At 41.4% G+C, this 15,332-nt stretch overlaps 2 protein-coding genes and 1 long non-coding RNA gene across 10 annotated transcripts in view; 1 reads left to right on the forward strand and 2 right to left on the reverse strand.

Annotated features, from left to right (window-relative positions):
• The window catches only part of SENP2 (SUMO specific peptidase 2), a 31,617-nt gene extending 27,640 nt beyond the window's left edge, over window positions 1–3,977 (reverse strand). The window contains exons 1-2 of one of the 5 annotated variants that reach the window (XM_045037175.1): window positions 3,689–3,977; window positions 1,593–1,648 (exon numbers count right to left, since the gene is read on the reverse strand). In XM_045037175.1, the coding sequence (XP_044893110.1) occupies window positions 1,593–1,648; window positions 3,689–3,789 (157 nt within the window). In that variant the 5' untranslated portion in view covers window positions 3,790–3,977. Of the gene's footprint in view, window positions 1–1,592; window positions 1,649–2,398; window positions 3,066–3,452; window positions 3,637–3,688 lie in introns of those variants that run through there. The other 4 variants (XM_003991836.6, XM_019840022.3, XM_023260326.2 and 1 more) reach the window with 4 other exon arrangements.
• A 1,423-nt stretch (window positions 3,978–5,400) lies between these two features.
• The window catches only part of LOC102900126, a 61,947-nt gene continuing 52,015 nt past the window's right edge, over window positions 5,401–15,332 (reverse strand). The window contains exons 4-5 of one of the 3 annotated variants that reach the window (XR_002162585.2): window positions 6,955–7,317; window positions 5,401–6,326 (exon numbers count right to left, since the gene is read on the reverse strand). This is a non-coding gene — a long non-coding RNA (uncharacterized LOC102900126). Of the gene's footprint in view, window positions 7,318–15,332 lie in introns of all 3 variants that reach the window. The other 2 variants (XR_002162584.2, XR_002162583.3) reach the window with 2 other exon arrangements.
• The window catches only part of LIPH (lipase H), a 47,033-nt gene continuing 44,582 nt past the window's right edge, over window positions 12,882–15,332 (forward strand). Inside the window, exon 1 of one of the 2 annotated variants that reach the window (XR_006585186.1) lies at window positions 12,882–13,668. Coding sequence is in view for 1 of the 2 variants with exons in the window: in XM_019840031.3 (XP_019695590.2) it covers window positions 13,620–13,668 (49 nt within the window). In the remaining variant the exon portion in view is untranslated. The remainder of the gene's footprint in view (window positions 13,669–15,332) is intronic. The other variant, XM_019840031.3, reaches the window with a different exon arrangement.

The raw sequence follows: 15,332 nt of genomic DNA on the forward strand, positions 1-15,332 counted from the left end.
TCTGGGCTGATGGCTCAGAGCCTGGAGCCTGTTTCCGATTCTGTGTCTCCCTCTCTCTCTGCCCCTCCCCCGTTCATGCTCTGTCTCTCTCTGTCCCAAAAATAAATAAACGTTGAAAAAATAAAAATAAAAATAAAAATAAATAAAATAAAAGAAGGGAGAGTCACATGTAATAGCAAGTAATAAAAACATACTAGCATTAAATCAGGATATTCTGCTTGAAATAATCAGAAAATTAAAAACAACTGAAAAGGATACAACATTTTACTATGTAACATAATTCACATGTTACTTAATGCTATGAAATGCTGTATCCCCTAAAATCCTTTCCTAAACTGATACCCATCTTGTGCTTTGAGAAACACTGTCCCAGTGAATTTAATATAAATTCCTCGCACTCAAAGTCCTCTTTAATTTGACATACTTCTTTTTAGCCAACTTCTCCCCTGAATTCTATTCACTATTTCCTAAATTGCACAACTCTTCCATACTGTTCCCTCTGCTTAGAATGCTTTTCCTTCCTATTGCTCTGCTGATATCCCATCCACCCTTTAAGATCCATCTTACACACTAGCTCTTTCATCAAATATTTACTGAGACTTTTAATCAGCTGAAAATTGGACAGTATTTTGTTACTATCTTTCTTATTTCATTTATCACATCCCTACTGACATTAGTAATAATTTATATGCTTGCCTTATACCCTCTACTATACAATTATATACCTCCACAATTATAAGGTCCTTAAAAATAGAGACCCTGTCTTACTCATTTTTCTATTTCCTGTAGAACCTAACACATTGCTTAGCAGTAAGACATGCTTAATAATTGCTCATTGGATTTAAATGAAATCTTTTTTTTTAAGTTTTCTTTATTTATTTTGAGAGACAGCAAGAGAACCAGCAGGGAAAGGGGCAGAGAGAAAGAGAGAAAGAAAGAATCCCAAGCAGGCTCTGTGCTGTCAACGCAAAGCCTGATGTGGAGCTCGAACTCATCACCATGAGATCGTGACCTGAACCCAAATCAAGAGTTGGACGCTCAACAGACTGAGCCATCCAGGTGCCCCTGGGTTTAAATGAAATCTTAACAGACATTTCTACTCTTAACTACCACATCTGGAGGAGATCAAAATTCACATTCATTTTTGAGACAGAGGAAATATTATTATAGCACTCCATTTTGCCTTTTTTCCTTTAATCTAGTTTTATTCTCTTCTATCAAGCTATGTCTAGCCCTCTGGATCCAGAGAAGTAAACAATTTGGGGCAACACATTAGATTCATTCACTCAGCTTTATGAACTTAGATGACTCAATTTGAAGTAGTTTTTACAGTGTTTTTCCCTCAAAAATAAAAAGCAACTTTTTTTATAGAAAGATTCAGAATTTTAAAATACACATTCAACACACAGGCTTATCTATCTGGAAGGATACTTAAGACCCTGATAACAGTCCCTAGAAAAGATAACTGAGTAGAAAAGGGATAGGAAAGAGACTTACTTTTCACAGCATAAACTTTTTACCTTTTGAATTTTGTTCCATGCATATACTTTTCCTACTAAAAAAAACTAATTTTTAAAATTCATATTCAATACCTAATCTTGGTCTTTTGGCTGGTATTTCATCAGTGTCCACTGTAGAAAACAAAGTGCTGAAAAGAAAAAGAGAAAAAAATATATATATATATTTACATATACACACACATATCCATTTCTATAAGTAAACCTAATATGCATACAACACACCCCCTCCATCCACGTTGTCAAAAAATGAGACTCAACTGATGTTTGAAGAGAAAACACTCCTCTGTAGTAGGCCTTCACCATTTGAGGACTTAACACTCTTGTTTAAACTATTTGAAAGAGACCCAAAACTCCCTATCAAATGATAATCTGTAATCTGGCTAAAGTACAAACTTGAAATTGGCCAGAAATCATTTGGCTAGTAAATGAACATAGGTGACAGCCTAGGACTGGTATATCCTTTTTCTCTCCAGCAATGATTTTCAAACAACAAATAACTTCCTTTTGAAGGATGACAACATCTCCCCACCCTCACAAGAAAAGCCATCTTCTACTTGACTAGAAGCAGACAATATAAGAAGCCTTAAAATATAGTTCTTAGCCAGAAAAGGTGTTATATTTAACTGTATTTTTATCATGGAAACTATATTACAGTGGTAATAAAATGGGGAATTCAGGAAAGTTTTGGGGCCTATATATACCTCAAGAATGTTAAAAGCTTACGGTATACTATAATCATCTTTCTAAAGATAGTTATAATTGATCATTTTTGCCAAAAAAAATTAACAGAATAAATCCCAGGAGAATACCATTCAGTTAATAACTTTGAACATCCCAGTAAGACCTCCTGGCTTCATTTGGACTGAAACATGGCTTACATTGTGACGAATTGTTTTAGATAAAGGATGTGTGGTGAAGAACAGGGTTTTGATCTCCAAACCATTGTTTCACTCACTGGCAGGGATTCACAGCAGAAAGAAAGGACAAGGAGAGGAAATTAATATTCTCTTATTCAATAAATATGTACCAAGTACCTATCATGCACCAGCCTCAGCACAAGGCCGCTGAGGTAGAATAAACAAATACCACCCTTATAATATATTAAGCATCATTTAAGGCACTTTACAACATGCTCCCAAATGATCCTCTTATCAACCTCACAAAAAGGTAGAAAAGACTAAGTTGAAACCTTGGTTTCTCTAGAACACATGATGGAATGTAGCCAACAGCCTATTTCATCAATGATCTGCATTTTCAGACTCATGTATTAAATCATCTTGCTCTCTCAAGCTCCAAGAAACTATCCTTCAATAATCCTGGGCTTAATAAAAAAATGAAATTAACACGGTCACTAAAAGTTGATGGGGGAGTAGAGAATTGGTATGGTCTTTTATTCTCTAGATTAATTCTCAAGCAAGGGGTACACACTATGAAATGAGACGAACCAAGGGGCAGATACTAAGTAAGAACAGTTTTAGTTTCCCCCCAAATTTTTTAAGCACAAACTAGTGATCTTTTTAAAGAAATGAGACACCTAATTTTCCCCCCTCATATACTAACTCTAAAGCACAGAACCATCCTCCCTCCCTCCCTCGCAAAACACACACACACACACACACACACACACACACACACACACACACACACAGTTTGACAGCTGTTTCAGAACAAAACAGCTGCTGTTCTTTGGTGCTAAGAGAACAATTCTTGTAGTCAAAACGGCTTTGGTCAAGCTATGAATCTCCCTTCCTTTAGCTGCACTTATTGCCTACATATGACACTTGGGAGTGTGCTGTGTAAACAGTGAACCACAACACAGACACTATTCCTTCAATTGTTACTTTTCAACTAACGAAAGAGTAGCAAGATACAATAAAACCCCATTTGACAGCAATCAGCTCGGACTCTGACAAGAACATCAAAGATCCTAACCATCACGGTGCACTCCAAAGACAACTAGCTCGTTCCATCAGCAGCAGCCGCATCGCACAGCGTGGAGGGAGCGACTACGTCACCAGGATACCCGCGACTCGCACCTCCACCGCCTTGGCCTGGCCAACTGTTTCGGCAGAGCAGGGCCTGCCTGGCTGGATCAGCGCTCTCGGGGCCGAGCCCCGGGTGGGGGAGGGAGTACAGCCAGGCTGGCGCTCGGCCCCCTCTCCTCTCACCTGTTCGAGCGCCGCCTCTTCAGGAGGGCCCGGGCAGGGGGCACCGGCCGGTCACAGAAACGGAAAATGGTGCCGAGAATCCTAACCAGCCATTTGTACATACCAGGCCCAAGCAGCAGCGGCGGCCGACACACCCCGAGAAGCAAACCCCAGAGCTGTCGCCGCCGCTGCCGCCTTCGCCGCCTCGGCCACCACCGCCAAGGCTCAGTCGCCGACTTATGACGCGATTGGAGGGCCCACAGATAAAACGTCCTGAGGGCTATAGGAGGCCCCCGCCGGCCACCACTCCTGACGTCACCTCCTCCCGCCGGACCGGAAAGCATCTTCGTCCTCAATCTGCGCACGCGCAGCTTCACTCCGTACCACATCCCGAACCTAGCAACCAGAATGCGTGCGAAACTGTCTCGGTCCAATCGTTGGCGAGATCGAAAGGGCTGTGGGCGGGGCTTTCTGTTCGGCGTAGCCAGTCGCGAGACGGCCCGCCGGACAAGGCCCACAGGCTACAACAAGTGAGGCTTCCTCACCTGGGAGCCCGCGCTCCGGAGGCCTGAAATATACTGTAGGTACTCAGTAAATGTTTGTTGAGGGCACAAAATAAAGGTAGGTCAGAACAAATGTTTACCCTGCTAAGTGCCCTTTGGTTTGCATATACCTAAGGTCTAGTACTTTACCACGTACTGTCATGTTCGTTTCTCCCAGCAACCTCAGGCGATGGTGAGGAGTCTTGTGCCCATTTTTAATAAATCAGGAAATCAAGTACAGAGCGATTAAGTAATTTGCCTAAAGTCACAAAGCTAACTAGTGGCGTAGCAGGATTGGAACCGGGATCTGAGAACCAGCGCCAGTCCCTCGCCTGTGAGGCGAGTTTACTGGAAGAGACATGATTATAAATTACAAGATAATTGTGTGCAAAATGCAGTAGGAGCCAGAGAAAGGAAAACTACACCTTGGAGAGGGATAGGGAAGGGCATAATTCAAAGAAGGCTTCACAGAAACTTAAAGACAAGAGGTACCTGTGGCCTAGTACCTGCTAGTCTCCACCCCTGGGCTGGCAGGGAGTGCAAATTAACTCTCCCTGTTATCTAGAGGTCATACTTCTGGTTAATTATCAATAAGAGAAAAAAGTCCCACCCTATTTAGGGACAAGAATATCCAGTCCCCTCCCCCAAACATTGCTGGAATCCTTTTCTGGCCCCACAAATCCATCCCTGACTACACTTGACCTTTACCTCTGATTTAGTTAAGGCCAGACTTCAGGCTTCCTTGAACTTAACACAGGCACTCCCCATTACAGCCTCATCCTGTACTCAATAAAGTGTTCTGGAATTCTGGTGCAAGATACCACCTAGAGCTCCAGAACCACCTGTGGCTATCACCACTCTGGCTTGGGCATATGGGAGGCAGTTCCTAGAGAGTGGAACCAAATCCTAAATGTGGACATAGGCCCCTTCCTTAATTCTCCAAAACACAGTTAACACCAGACTGGGTTTTTTTTTTTTAATTTTTTTTAATGTTTATTTATTTCTTGAGAGAGACAGAGACAGAATGTGAGTGGGTTAGGGGCAGAGAGAGAGGGAGACACAGAATGCGAAGCAGGCCCCAGGCTCCGAGCCATCAGCACAGAGCCCGACGCGGGGCTCGAACTCACGAGCTGTGAGATCATGACCTGAGCCGAAGTCGGACGCTCAACCGACTGAGCCACCCAGGCACCCCAACACCAGACTGTTAATGAAAGTTTGAGAATAGAAAGACCAGAAGTTTTGTGGGTTTTTTTTTTTTAAGAAACTGTTTCATTTCCATCAACCCTATTCCATTTTGTTTGCCGTTGTAGAAAAGCAGCTTAAGACCACTCGGTGTTGTTCCTATCCATTCAGTGGTCTCAGCAGTGGGAGCTGCAGAACAGTCTTCACTGGCAGGCTGAGCACTCTGGTCTTCAGTAGAGGACTGCTGAATAGGCATAGAGGGCACCTGCACACCTTCAGTTCAGTCTGCAACTTCAGGTTGAGTAGCAGTGAACTCAGGAAGCTGTTCTTCCTTTTCAATCTCTTCAAGATCTCTGTAGAAGAAGAGACAGGTAGGACCTGATGGTGCCACAGACGCGCAGAACTTCCCAGGCCAGCATCCACCACATCAGACCCACTGAGTGAGCTCTCTTGTTGTAAGCGATAGCAATGTCTATATAGCACATAGGAGAGTTTGTGTTACATGAGCGATGGTAGGCAGGTTAACATAAGATGCCTCTGTGAGAGGCTAGTGGTCAGCCCTGGGATCTGTAACCACCAGAAGTCTCGGTTCCAGGAAGGCTGCCTGGATCTACTTAGTGAAGTTTCCAGGGGTGAAGCAGCCAGCAGCAGGGAGTGGCTCCAGTAGCAGCAGCAAACTTCAGCACAGCTCTCTGGCCAGTATTCCCAGATGATATGACACTGACATCAGCTGGGTTTTCAAGGCTCCAATGGCACAAGCTGCCAGCAGAAGCTTCTCTCAGGTTCTCTTCAGATTTATGATGTAGATCCCATCACTTTTCCTTTTGTAGGTGCACTGTTCCATTTGGAAGTCAAGGTTAGTGCCACTTAAGTGGGTTCCTGCTGCAAGGAATTGGAGGACATCCTCCTTCTTCATCTGCAGGCCATCATGGGCTCTGAACATTGTGAAAGTTTGCTTTAAGCTATGATGGGAATGTAGAACAAGACCGCTGTGTGGCCCCTCTCTGGGTAATTTGGAAAGCAAAGACCAGAAGATTTAGAAGTGGCTATTATCATCCGTAGTCCATTGCTCAGTGCCTCCCAGAAGGACTTTACTCCCCTCAAGGTCATCTCTCCACTCTTTTACAAGCCACCAACAGAAGAGAATTTTCTCTCCACCTCTACTCCGACCTATTTCAGGCTGGACTCCCGGTTAACTTAAAAAATAGTCTACCATGGCATTATTATGCACAGCACTTGAGCTGTGTCCCATGGGTCCATTCCACTATAAAAGATGGCCTTTGCCTTCACTGAACCAAAAAGAACACTCAAGCATTGCAAAGGGATTTTCTGAGACAAAAGAGCAGTCTCTGTTCAAAACATAAATGGGAAAACTGCAAGGTGTTTTAGAATAGCAGCGTATCTCAGGTTTGGGCCACCAAGATTTAAGAAAGATTGACACCAAGTCTCAGGCCACTCCAGTACAACACATTTTTTTTTTCTTCCCTCACTAATAGCACCTGCACATACCTAATGCTGAAATGTTAGACCCCCTCTATGAAAAGTGGAGGGCTTTGGAATTACCTCAGTCGAATCTCTGGGCCTCATCAGGAAGCAATAACTCTCGAGTGCAGCAACTGCTAGCCACCGCCTGCACCTGACATTTTGCCACTTGGTGCGCTCGCTGTCCTATCATCCCCAGGAGAGGCATGGGCCGATGCCCATCCAGTGGTCAAGGAGTGGGACCACGCTTACTCCAAACCCACCACTGTTGCACCCATTCCTGGACTCAGGAACTCTTCACCAGAGGGCTAGAGGAGAAAACCAAAGCCATATGGAGGAATAAGGACATTGAGGTTTGGATAACTTGCACCCGTGTACTGTTGGAGAGGCACATCCTCATTGCTTAAGTTTTCATTAGGCTATCCTAAACGATTGCCCAATTTTCTGAAAAACAAAATGACAACAAAAACTTTGTTGACAAAAAAACAACAAAAAACTTCTCTTCCCTCTTCCCCTCCCCTCCTCCTCCTCCTCTTCCTCTTGCTGAGATCCTCTCCTTCAAGCCTTTCCAGGGTCCATCCCAATTTTCCTCAAAACCTACCTCTCCTCCACAGAACAATAAGACCCAGCCCTCCAATTCATTGCTCAGTCTTGCACATTTTCCCTTTACCAGCATTCTCAGAGTATTAAAAGATTTATTGTCAGCTTTGGTTTTGCTGACCCCTGCCCGAACTCTGGTCCATTTGATAGAAGTAGATTGAAGCCCATAGGTGAGATGCTGTTGGTTTGGGCTTAATGTACCTAAAATCCAACATAGCTCATCACCCTAAATATTAATTTCCTTCTGGGGACCAACTCTGGTATTCAAGAAAAACGTATCCTCCTAATAATGAGGACTTTGATCTTATTCAGTCTAATAATAACCTTGGCCTTATTATCCCAAAGCAAGTGTAGTTCCTTGTCCTAGATTTTATTAGAAAAGTTGCTCACATTAACTTCAGGTTTGGCCTGCCTTGTGAAGAAGTATCTGAGCCTATTTTCTAATCTATAAAATAGAGTTAATCAAATCTGCCTGTCAGATCTGTGGGCCACTTAAATGTGCTTACGTACGTGAAGGACTGACTTCAGTATCCAGCATGGCTAAGTGCTTAATGTTTCTCTTCCCTCTTCTTCCTTCAGTTATCTAATAAGGCATTTAATTTGTCAGTTCCACATCCTACACTTTTCTGCATTCTCCATGGATCCGCCTTTTCTCCTCTCCAAAGCCATCAAACGTACTATCATTCAAGGTCTGATCACTTCTCAGGCCTTCCCAAAAGCCACCTCCTCTTGTATTCTGTCCCTTTTCTATCTATATGCAGGGTGATCTCTGTGTTGTCTTTTGTTGTTGTTTTGTTCTCTGCTGTGGCTGTTGTTGCTAAGGAAGGTAAATTTATAGTGTTCTTATTTATTAAGGAAAGTAAATGTATAAATTGAATTTGTGGTTTTCTGTTACCATATCCTAAAAGTGGTTGGGTTGATTTTAATCAAATTCCAGATGTTTGGAGTGATCTGACTTCAACTATGGGTACAAGATTCTCATGACCAGTGCTTGGGAAGCCAGCTAAGTAAACATAAAAACAGAAATCTGGTTCTAATAATAATAATATTTTAGATCCAAACAAATCTAACATATGTGCTACCAGCGTTCCTGAGTCGCTCAGTCAGTTAAGGGTCTGACTTCGGCTCAGGTCATGATCTCATGGTTCGTGAGTTTGAGCCCCATGTCGGGCTCTGTGCTAATAGCTCAGAGCCTGGAGCCTGCTTCTGATTCTGTGTCTCCTGCTCTCTGCCCCTCCCCAGCTTGCACTCTGTTGCTCTCTCTCTCAAAGATAAATAAACATTAAAAAAAAATTTTTTTAATAATAAAATAAAATACGTGGTACCAACGGATGTTCAATATTGGCACTACCCCCAAATTTTTTATTTTTTGAAATGAACTTTTAACTAATAAAAGCATTTGCCTCTGTCTTGCCAGTGTGCATACAGGCCTTGCTAGAGAGCCTTCTATCCTTGAAATGCTCTGGGCAGCACTCTGCAAACAAGCAGTTATTGAAAGCGCTGGACTTGCATTTATTTTATTTGATACATTGTTTGTAAGGAAATCATGGTTTCTTTCTTTCTTTTTTTGACGTTTATTTATTTTTTGAAAGACTGAGAGAGACAGAGCGCCAGCAGGAGAGGGGCAGAGAGAGAGGGAGACACAGACTCCAAAGCAGGCTCCAGGCTCTGAGCTGTCAGCCCCGAGCCGGAAGCAGGGCTCCAACCCAGGAACTGTTAGATCATGACCTGAACTGAAGTCGGAAGCTTAACTGACTGAGTCACCCAGGTGCCCCAGGAAGTCATGGTTTCTAAAACAAGGTAGCTCTATTCCATGAAGAATACTTCTTAGGCCAGGAAAGTAGTATACAGACATTTTCACTCCTGTTTTGTAATAAACTACAAAAAAAAAAAGTTAATAAGCTAACCTAAATGTGTTATTCTCTCTCTATATTATTTCTTACATTTGTTATATATTATTGTGGCATATATTATTTATTATGTTTATTTGTATTACATGATACTAATATATTAACATACAAAGAAGTGAACAGGAAAAAAAACTTACGTTCTTGCTGCCTTGAAGATAAAATCCACTATCTTAAGCATGGCATGCAGAGTGCCTCCTACCCTGACTTCAAGTTAGTTTATCATTTCCCTATGCATCCATCCAAACTGGCAATCCACCCTTCTTTTATAACTCCAAGTTTGTTCCCTCTGCCTGAATTGCTTTTCCTCGACTTTCTCCACCTCACAGGCTCCTACCTAGTCTTTAGAATCCAGCTCAAAGAGGATGTCCTGTGTGAAGCTTTTTCCACGGCCCCTCCCCTGGGATTCCCAGCAACTTACTGCTTCCTCCTCGGTTCTATGGAAGGTGTATCCGTAACTCTATATCAGTATTACTAGTATCATTGATATGTCTGTCTCCTTGTGAGAAGGAGCCATCCCCTATTGTTTCCTCATTATTTTTCTAAATAGAAGCTTGAGAAATGTTCAATAAATGAAGGAATGAAGACATGAAACAAATACATGGATTAGGGGAAAGGTACCCTGATCTCCTTGTAGAAAATGAATCAAGGAAACATTTATTTCTCCAAACGTGGACAGCTAGTGAGATTGTGGGGTCACTGAAGCAGATGAAAGGACAAAATTCTATGTGATAGTGAGTCATATACCAGCTTAGAGCATTAAACCAGGGTGAGAGAGGACATAGGTCACCTTTCCTGACAGCTGAAGCCAATGAGAGTTATAAAAACACCTCCCTTCAGTTCATTACACTTCCATACCTGTTTTTCCTGTCCACGCATTTGGAAGCTTGCCTGCCCCCTTTCTAATCTGCTCTCTGTAGCGAGCGATTTCTAGGTTAAGAAGAAGAAAAAAAGCCAATACATAATACTAAATTGGAAATGAGGCAAACTGTGTTATTCTTGAGTTGTGATCATTTTTCAGAATCATCGTATGAAGAAGATTGATGATGATGATGAGAAATAAAGACATGGTTTTCCTCAGGATACCTTTGAGTAAATGTTAACATTCAAATAGTTATGAGTTACCCCATCTTTTGGAACTTTGAAAAACTTTTAGTTACTTTTTAAATGTTCATTTATCTGAGAGAGAGAGATAGAGAGTGAGCAGGGGAGGAGCAGAGAGTGAGAGAGACAGAGAATCCCAAGCAGGCTCTGTGATGTCACCAAACCCTGAGATCATGACCTGAACTGAAACCAAGAGTAGGACAGTTAACCAACGGAGCCACGGAGGCACCCCTAAAAACTTTTATTTTGAAATAATTATAGATTCACGGAAAGCTGCAAAAATAGTACAGGGATGTCCCATGGACCCCCAGTCAGTTTCCCCCAATTGTAACATCTTACATAACTAGAATGCACTATGAAAGCCAATAAATTGACATTAGTACAATCTACAGATCTTATTTACATTTTACCATTTTTTTTTAATTTTTTTTTTAACGTTTATTTATTTTTGAGACAGAGCATGAACAGGGGAGGGGCAGAGAGAGAGGGAGACACAGAATCTGAAACAGGCTCCGGGCTCTGAGCTGTCAGCACAGAGCCTGACGCGGGGCTCGAACTCACGGACCGCGACATCGTGACCTGGCTGAAGTCGGACGCTTAACCGACTGCGCCACCCAGGCGCCCCAACATTTTACCAGTTTTACATGCACTTTGTGTGTGTGTGTGTGTGTGTGTGTGTGTGTGTGTGTGTGAGCGCGCACGCGCACGGTTCTATGCAATCTTATCACCTGTGTAGATTGCTGTAACCCCCACCACAAGCAGTCGACAGAACGAATTCACCTCTCAAAGATTCCCTATTCTCCAATTCTCCCTCGCTTTCCTCTCCCTCCATCTTTTGAAATGCTTTCTGTTTTTTCATATTTGATATTTCTAACTCTCTCTTCTTGAGAGGATGGGTCCTCCCGTTGATACCTTGTGCTATTTTGAACACTGGAAGTAGAAAAGCACAGACAGCTAGGAAGTTGTAGGAAAACTTGTGTGCCTACTGGCAGGAAAATCAATACTAACACAAAAAGCCCTCCCAACAGAAATTATTCTTATTCCCATAATTGGCTGGTTTCCAGGAAAATGTACATTGGCTCTGTCTAGATAAAGACTTGGCGTGGTACTAAACTGATAGGAGCTCAACAAATATTTATCAGACAAGTACACTGACCCAACAGTGCATTCCACAACAGGTTCCTAAGAGAATGTGGAACAATTCTCCATTTGTTCCAGAGGGCAGTTGTTGCCAAACCAGTAAAACTTACTGCAAATGGAAAACTAAAAAAGCTAGCAGGCCACCTATTTGTTTTTCCTATTTATGTATCCCTAATTTATTTCTCCAGCAGGAGACAAAAAAAAAAAAAAATACACTACAGTACTGACTAAAGTCATTTACCTAAAACATCACTGCTATCAGGTGCCCTCCATTCCTAAAATGCACCTGACCCCTCTTCTCAGCACTGTGCAGACTGCCTTCTGACAGAAGGGAAAGGTGTAGACTGTGTAACCACTTAAGTAACATAGTTACCAAGTGCTGAGTGAGCTTACCTTGGTAGCAGACTGTAACGCTAAGAACTTTACTCATATTAGCTCATTTAATCCGAATAACAGCCCTGTGAGATACCTGCTTTTGTTTTCCTCATTTCACAGTTGAGAAAAGTTAAGAATGGAAATGTTTTGCTTCAAGCCACACAACTAGTGAGTGGAAGATGTGGGATTTGAACCACTGCTAGCGCGGGTCTTGGCCTTCATTAGGTCTGAGGTGTGACACAGAATCCATATGCAATACTCTGAACCCCCCCCACCCCCCACCCCCCCCAGCAGGGGAAATCTGATGTACTGATTCTTTGGGAAACACTGCTGGAATCTACTTCCCGCAAGGAATCCCCTGCTATTCGAATGGGATGCAGACACAGAAAACCGATAAACTTCTATGAGAGATAACTTCGCTTCATAAATGTGTATTTCAGGTAGACAATGCTAAATGACTAGTGGCTTTTGCCTGATGCCCTGGATAACAATGTATTCTTTTTTTTTTTTTTTTTAATTTTTTTTTTTAACATTTATTTATTTTTGAGACAGAGAAAGAGCATGAACAGGGGAGGGTCAGAGAAAGAGGGAGACACAGAATCTGAAACAGGCTCCAGGCTCTGAGCTGTCAGCACGGAGCCCAACGCGGGGCTTGAACCCACGGACCGCGAGATCATGACCTGAGCCGAAGTCGGACGCTTAACCGACTGAGCCACCCAGGCGCCCCACAATGTATTCTTTAAATTGTTTGTGTCTTTCTTTATAAATGCATGCTTCAGCTCATCAGACCACCGCCCCCCCCCGCTCCCCTCCCCCCCCCCCCATAAGCCTGAGCGACTGCTACAAGTCCTTCCACCAGAAAGGTAATTAAATTACCTCATAGCCAGGAGAACACAAATTCAGTTACTTCCAACACTGAAGTGGATGGATTCTGGCAGAACTCTCTATTTAAAGCTTTTGCATTTAATTTTCCTTTAGAAAGTAGGAGGCAAGGGTGAGGGAGAGACCGGCTCTGGATAGGAAGAAATAAAAATATGTATAATGCCATAAAAATGTTCCTTTAACCTGAAGCGTATCTGGACAAATACAGGTATATGAATGGACTTAATGAAATGTTCTTAACAAAATATAAAGACTGCCTGATGAGGAATGCGTGTGTGAATTAACATAAAAAGTAGTTTTGTGGACACAGACCAACAGGATACTCATTGATTTGTTTCATTCACAAGAACAGGGAGGCAAATATCTCAGATCACACTTGATTTCAACATACCAAGCCAAGCCACTAATAAACCGCCCACAAAGAATGAAACTATTTTGAACTCGTCATTCTACAAATACACATTATAATATTAAGATATGCATAAAATTAAAAAAAAAAAAAGATGTGCATAAAATTGTGTAAGGTAGAAAGTACTCGACCTTCCACTGAAAAGAGGAGGAGTCAAATATCCTGAAAGGGTTGGGACCCGCCTGCAGTCCCTCGGGAACTTCCTGTTGTCACCACACCTCTGGTGTAGTTATCTGAGCTCCTCTGAGCAAAGCCCTCAGTGGAAACTCCAAGGCTCTGCAAAGGAAATTACTCTTGTGAATGTGACACACACTCTCTCCAGTTTCCATATGCTGAGATTATCCTTCTTCTTCGGTTTGATCTGCTTGGTGAAAACAGGTAGGTCATTTAGTGAATGGTTTACTTAATTATTTAAAAAATATTATTTTATATTGTCACTTTGCATTTTATCAGCCCACTCCCTTCAGTGGACTTTTTGAATCTTATTTAGTCATTGTGAAGGAAAGAAGATATGGATTAAATGAACTTTCTAATCCTGAAAAATTTTTTTTCAGTAATGAAAGAAATTATTATTCCTTTGAATTAACTTCTTCTGACGTATGAAAAATAAATGTGTTGGGAAATCTAAAGGTTATTTTCTTTCATAGTTAAGTTTTCTGTGCCTTTCCACCTCTATGAAATAAAATCATTTATGTTGTAGAAATTTTAAGTTTTGTTTTATTATAATATCTAATACATAGAGGATAGGTTTTTATAAGCTTTCATACACTGAGGGTTTATATAAATTATCTTTTAGGAAAACATAGTTTTATTATGTAAACCCCTTGGAATTGTGTCTAGCATAGTGATAACTTAAAAATTATTAATGATAATGAATAAAAATTAAAACAGTGATGTACAGAGGGGCACCTGGCTGGCTCAGTTGGAAGGGCATGCAACTCTTGATCTCTGGGTCATGAGTTTGAGCCCCACGTTTAGTGTAGAGATTACTAAATAAATAAAACTAATTTACACAGCAAGATAACAAAAATAAAGTGAAATGCTGTTTTATTTTTATTTTAATTAATTAATTAATTAATTAATTTTTGAGAGAGAGAGAGCATGAGGGGGAGAGAGCTGCAGAGCAGAGGGAGAGAGAGAGAGAGACAGAGAGAGACAGAGAGAGACAGAGAGAGAGAGAGAGAGAGATTGAGAATCCCGAGAGAGAGAGAGAGAGAGAGAGAGAGAGAGAGAGAGAGAGAGAGAGAGATTGAGGATCCCAAGCAGGCTTCACGACCCTGGGATCATGACCTGAGCCGAAATCAAGAGTGGGAAGCTCACCTGACTGAAACCCCCAGGACTCCCTGAAGTGAAATACTTTTTAAAAAGAAACTCAACACTTCTCAGCCTTCTTAGGAATCCAGTTCTTTTTCACATAGTTTATGGTAAAAAAATTGGTACAGTTTTTTGAAGGGAAATGTGTTACATACAGTATCCGTAAAAATGTTGATGCCATTTGAACTACTAAAACCATTGCTGAGAATTTATTCTAAAGAAATGGCTTTTGAAAGGAAAAAAACTTGGGGCGCCTGTCTGGCTCAGCCAGAAGACCATGTGACTCTTGATCTCAGGGTTGTGACTGCAAGCCCTACCCTGAATGTCAAGATTACTTAAATAAATAAAACTTGAAAAAATAAGAAAATAAAAGAAAAAAACTCATCTAGGAAGATGATTCTAACTATGTTATTTATAATAACTTGAAACTAGATATAGCAGAAATGTTTCTACACACAGTAATGGATAAAGTATCAATTTTTAAAAAAACGTAGCCTTTAAGATTCTGAAACTATGCAGAAATGTGCAAACATGTTTATAAAATAATGCAAGTAGACAAAACAATTCACATTTATAAGTCAACAAAGATAACAGCTATGTTAAAATCATGTATGTATGTCTGTAGATAAAGTTTAGGAGGGAAATGGAAAAATTAAACGAGCTGTATTAGGATTTCAGGCTTATAAACAAATTTTTCTCAATTTGTGCTTTTGAAGCTGATTTAATAG

Source organism: Felis catus, chromosome C2 (genome assembly GCF_018350175.1).
Source record: "Felis catus isolate Fca126 chromosome C2, F.catus_Fca126_mat1.0, whole genome shotgun sequence".
Taxonomy (NCBI): domain Eukaryota; kingdom Metazoa; phylum Chordata; class Mammalia; order Carnivora; family Felidae; genus Felis; species Felis catus.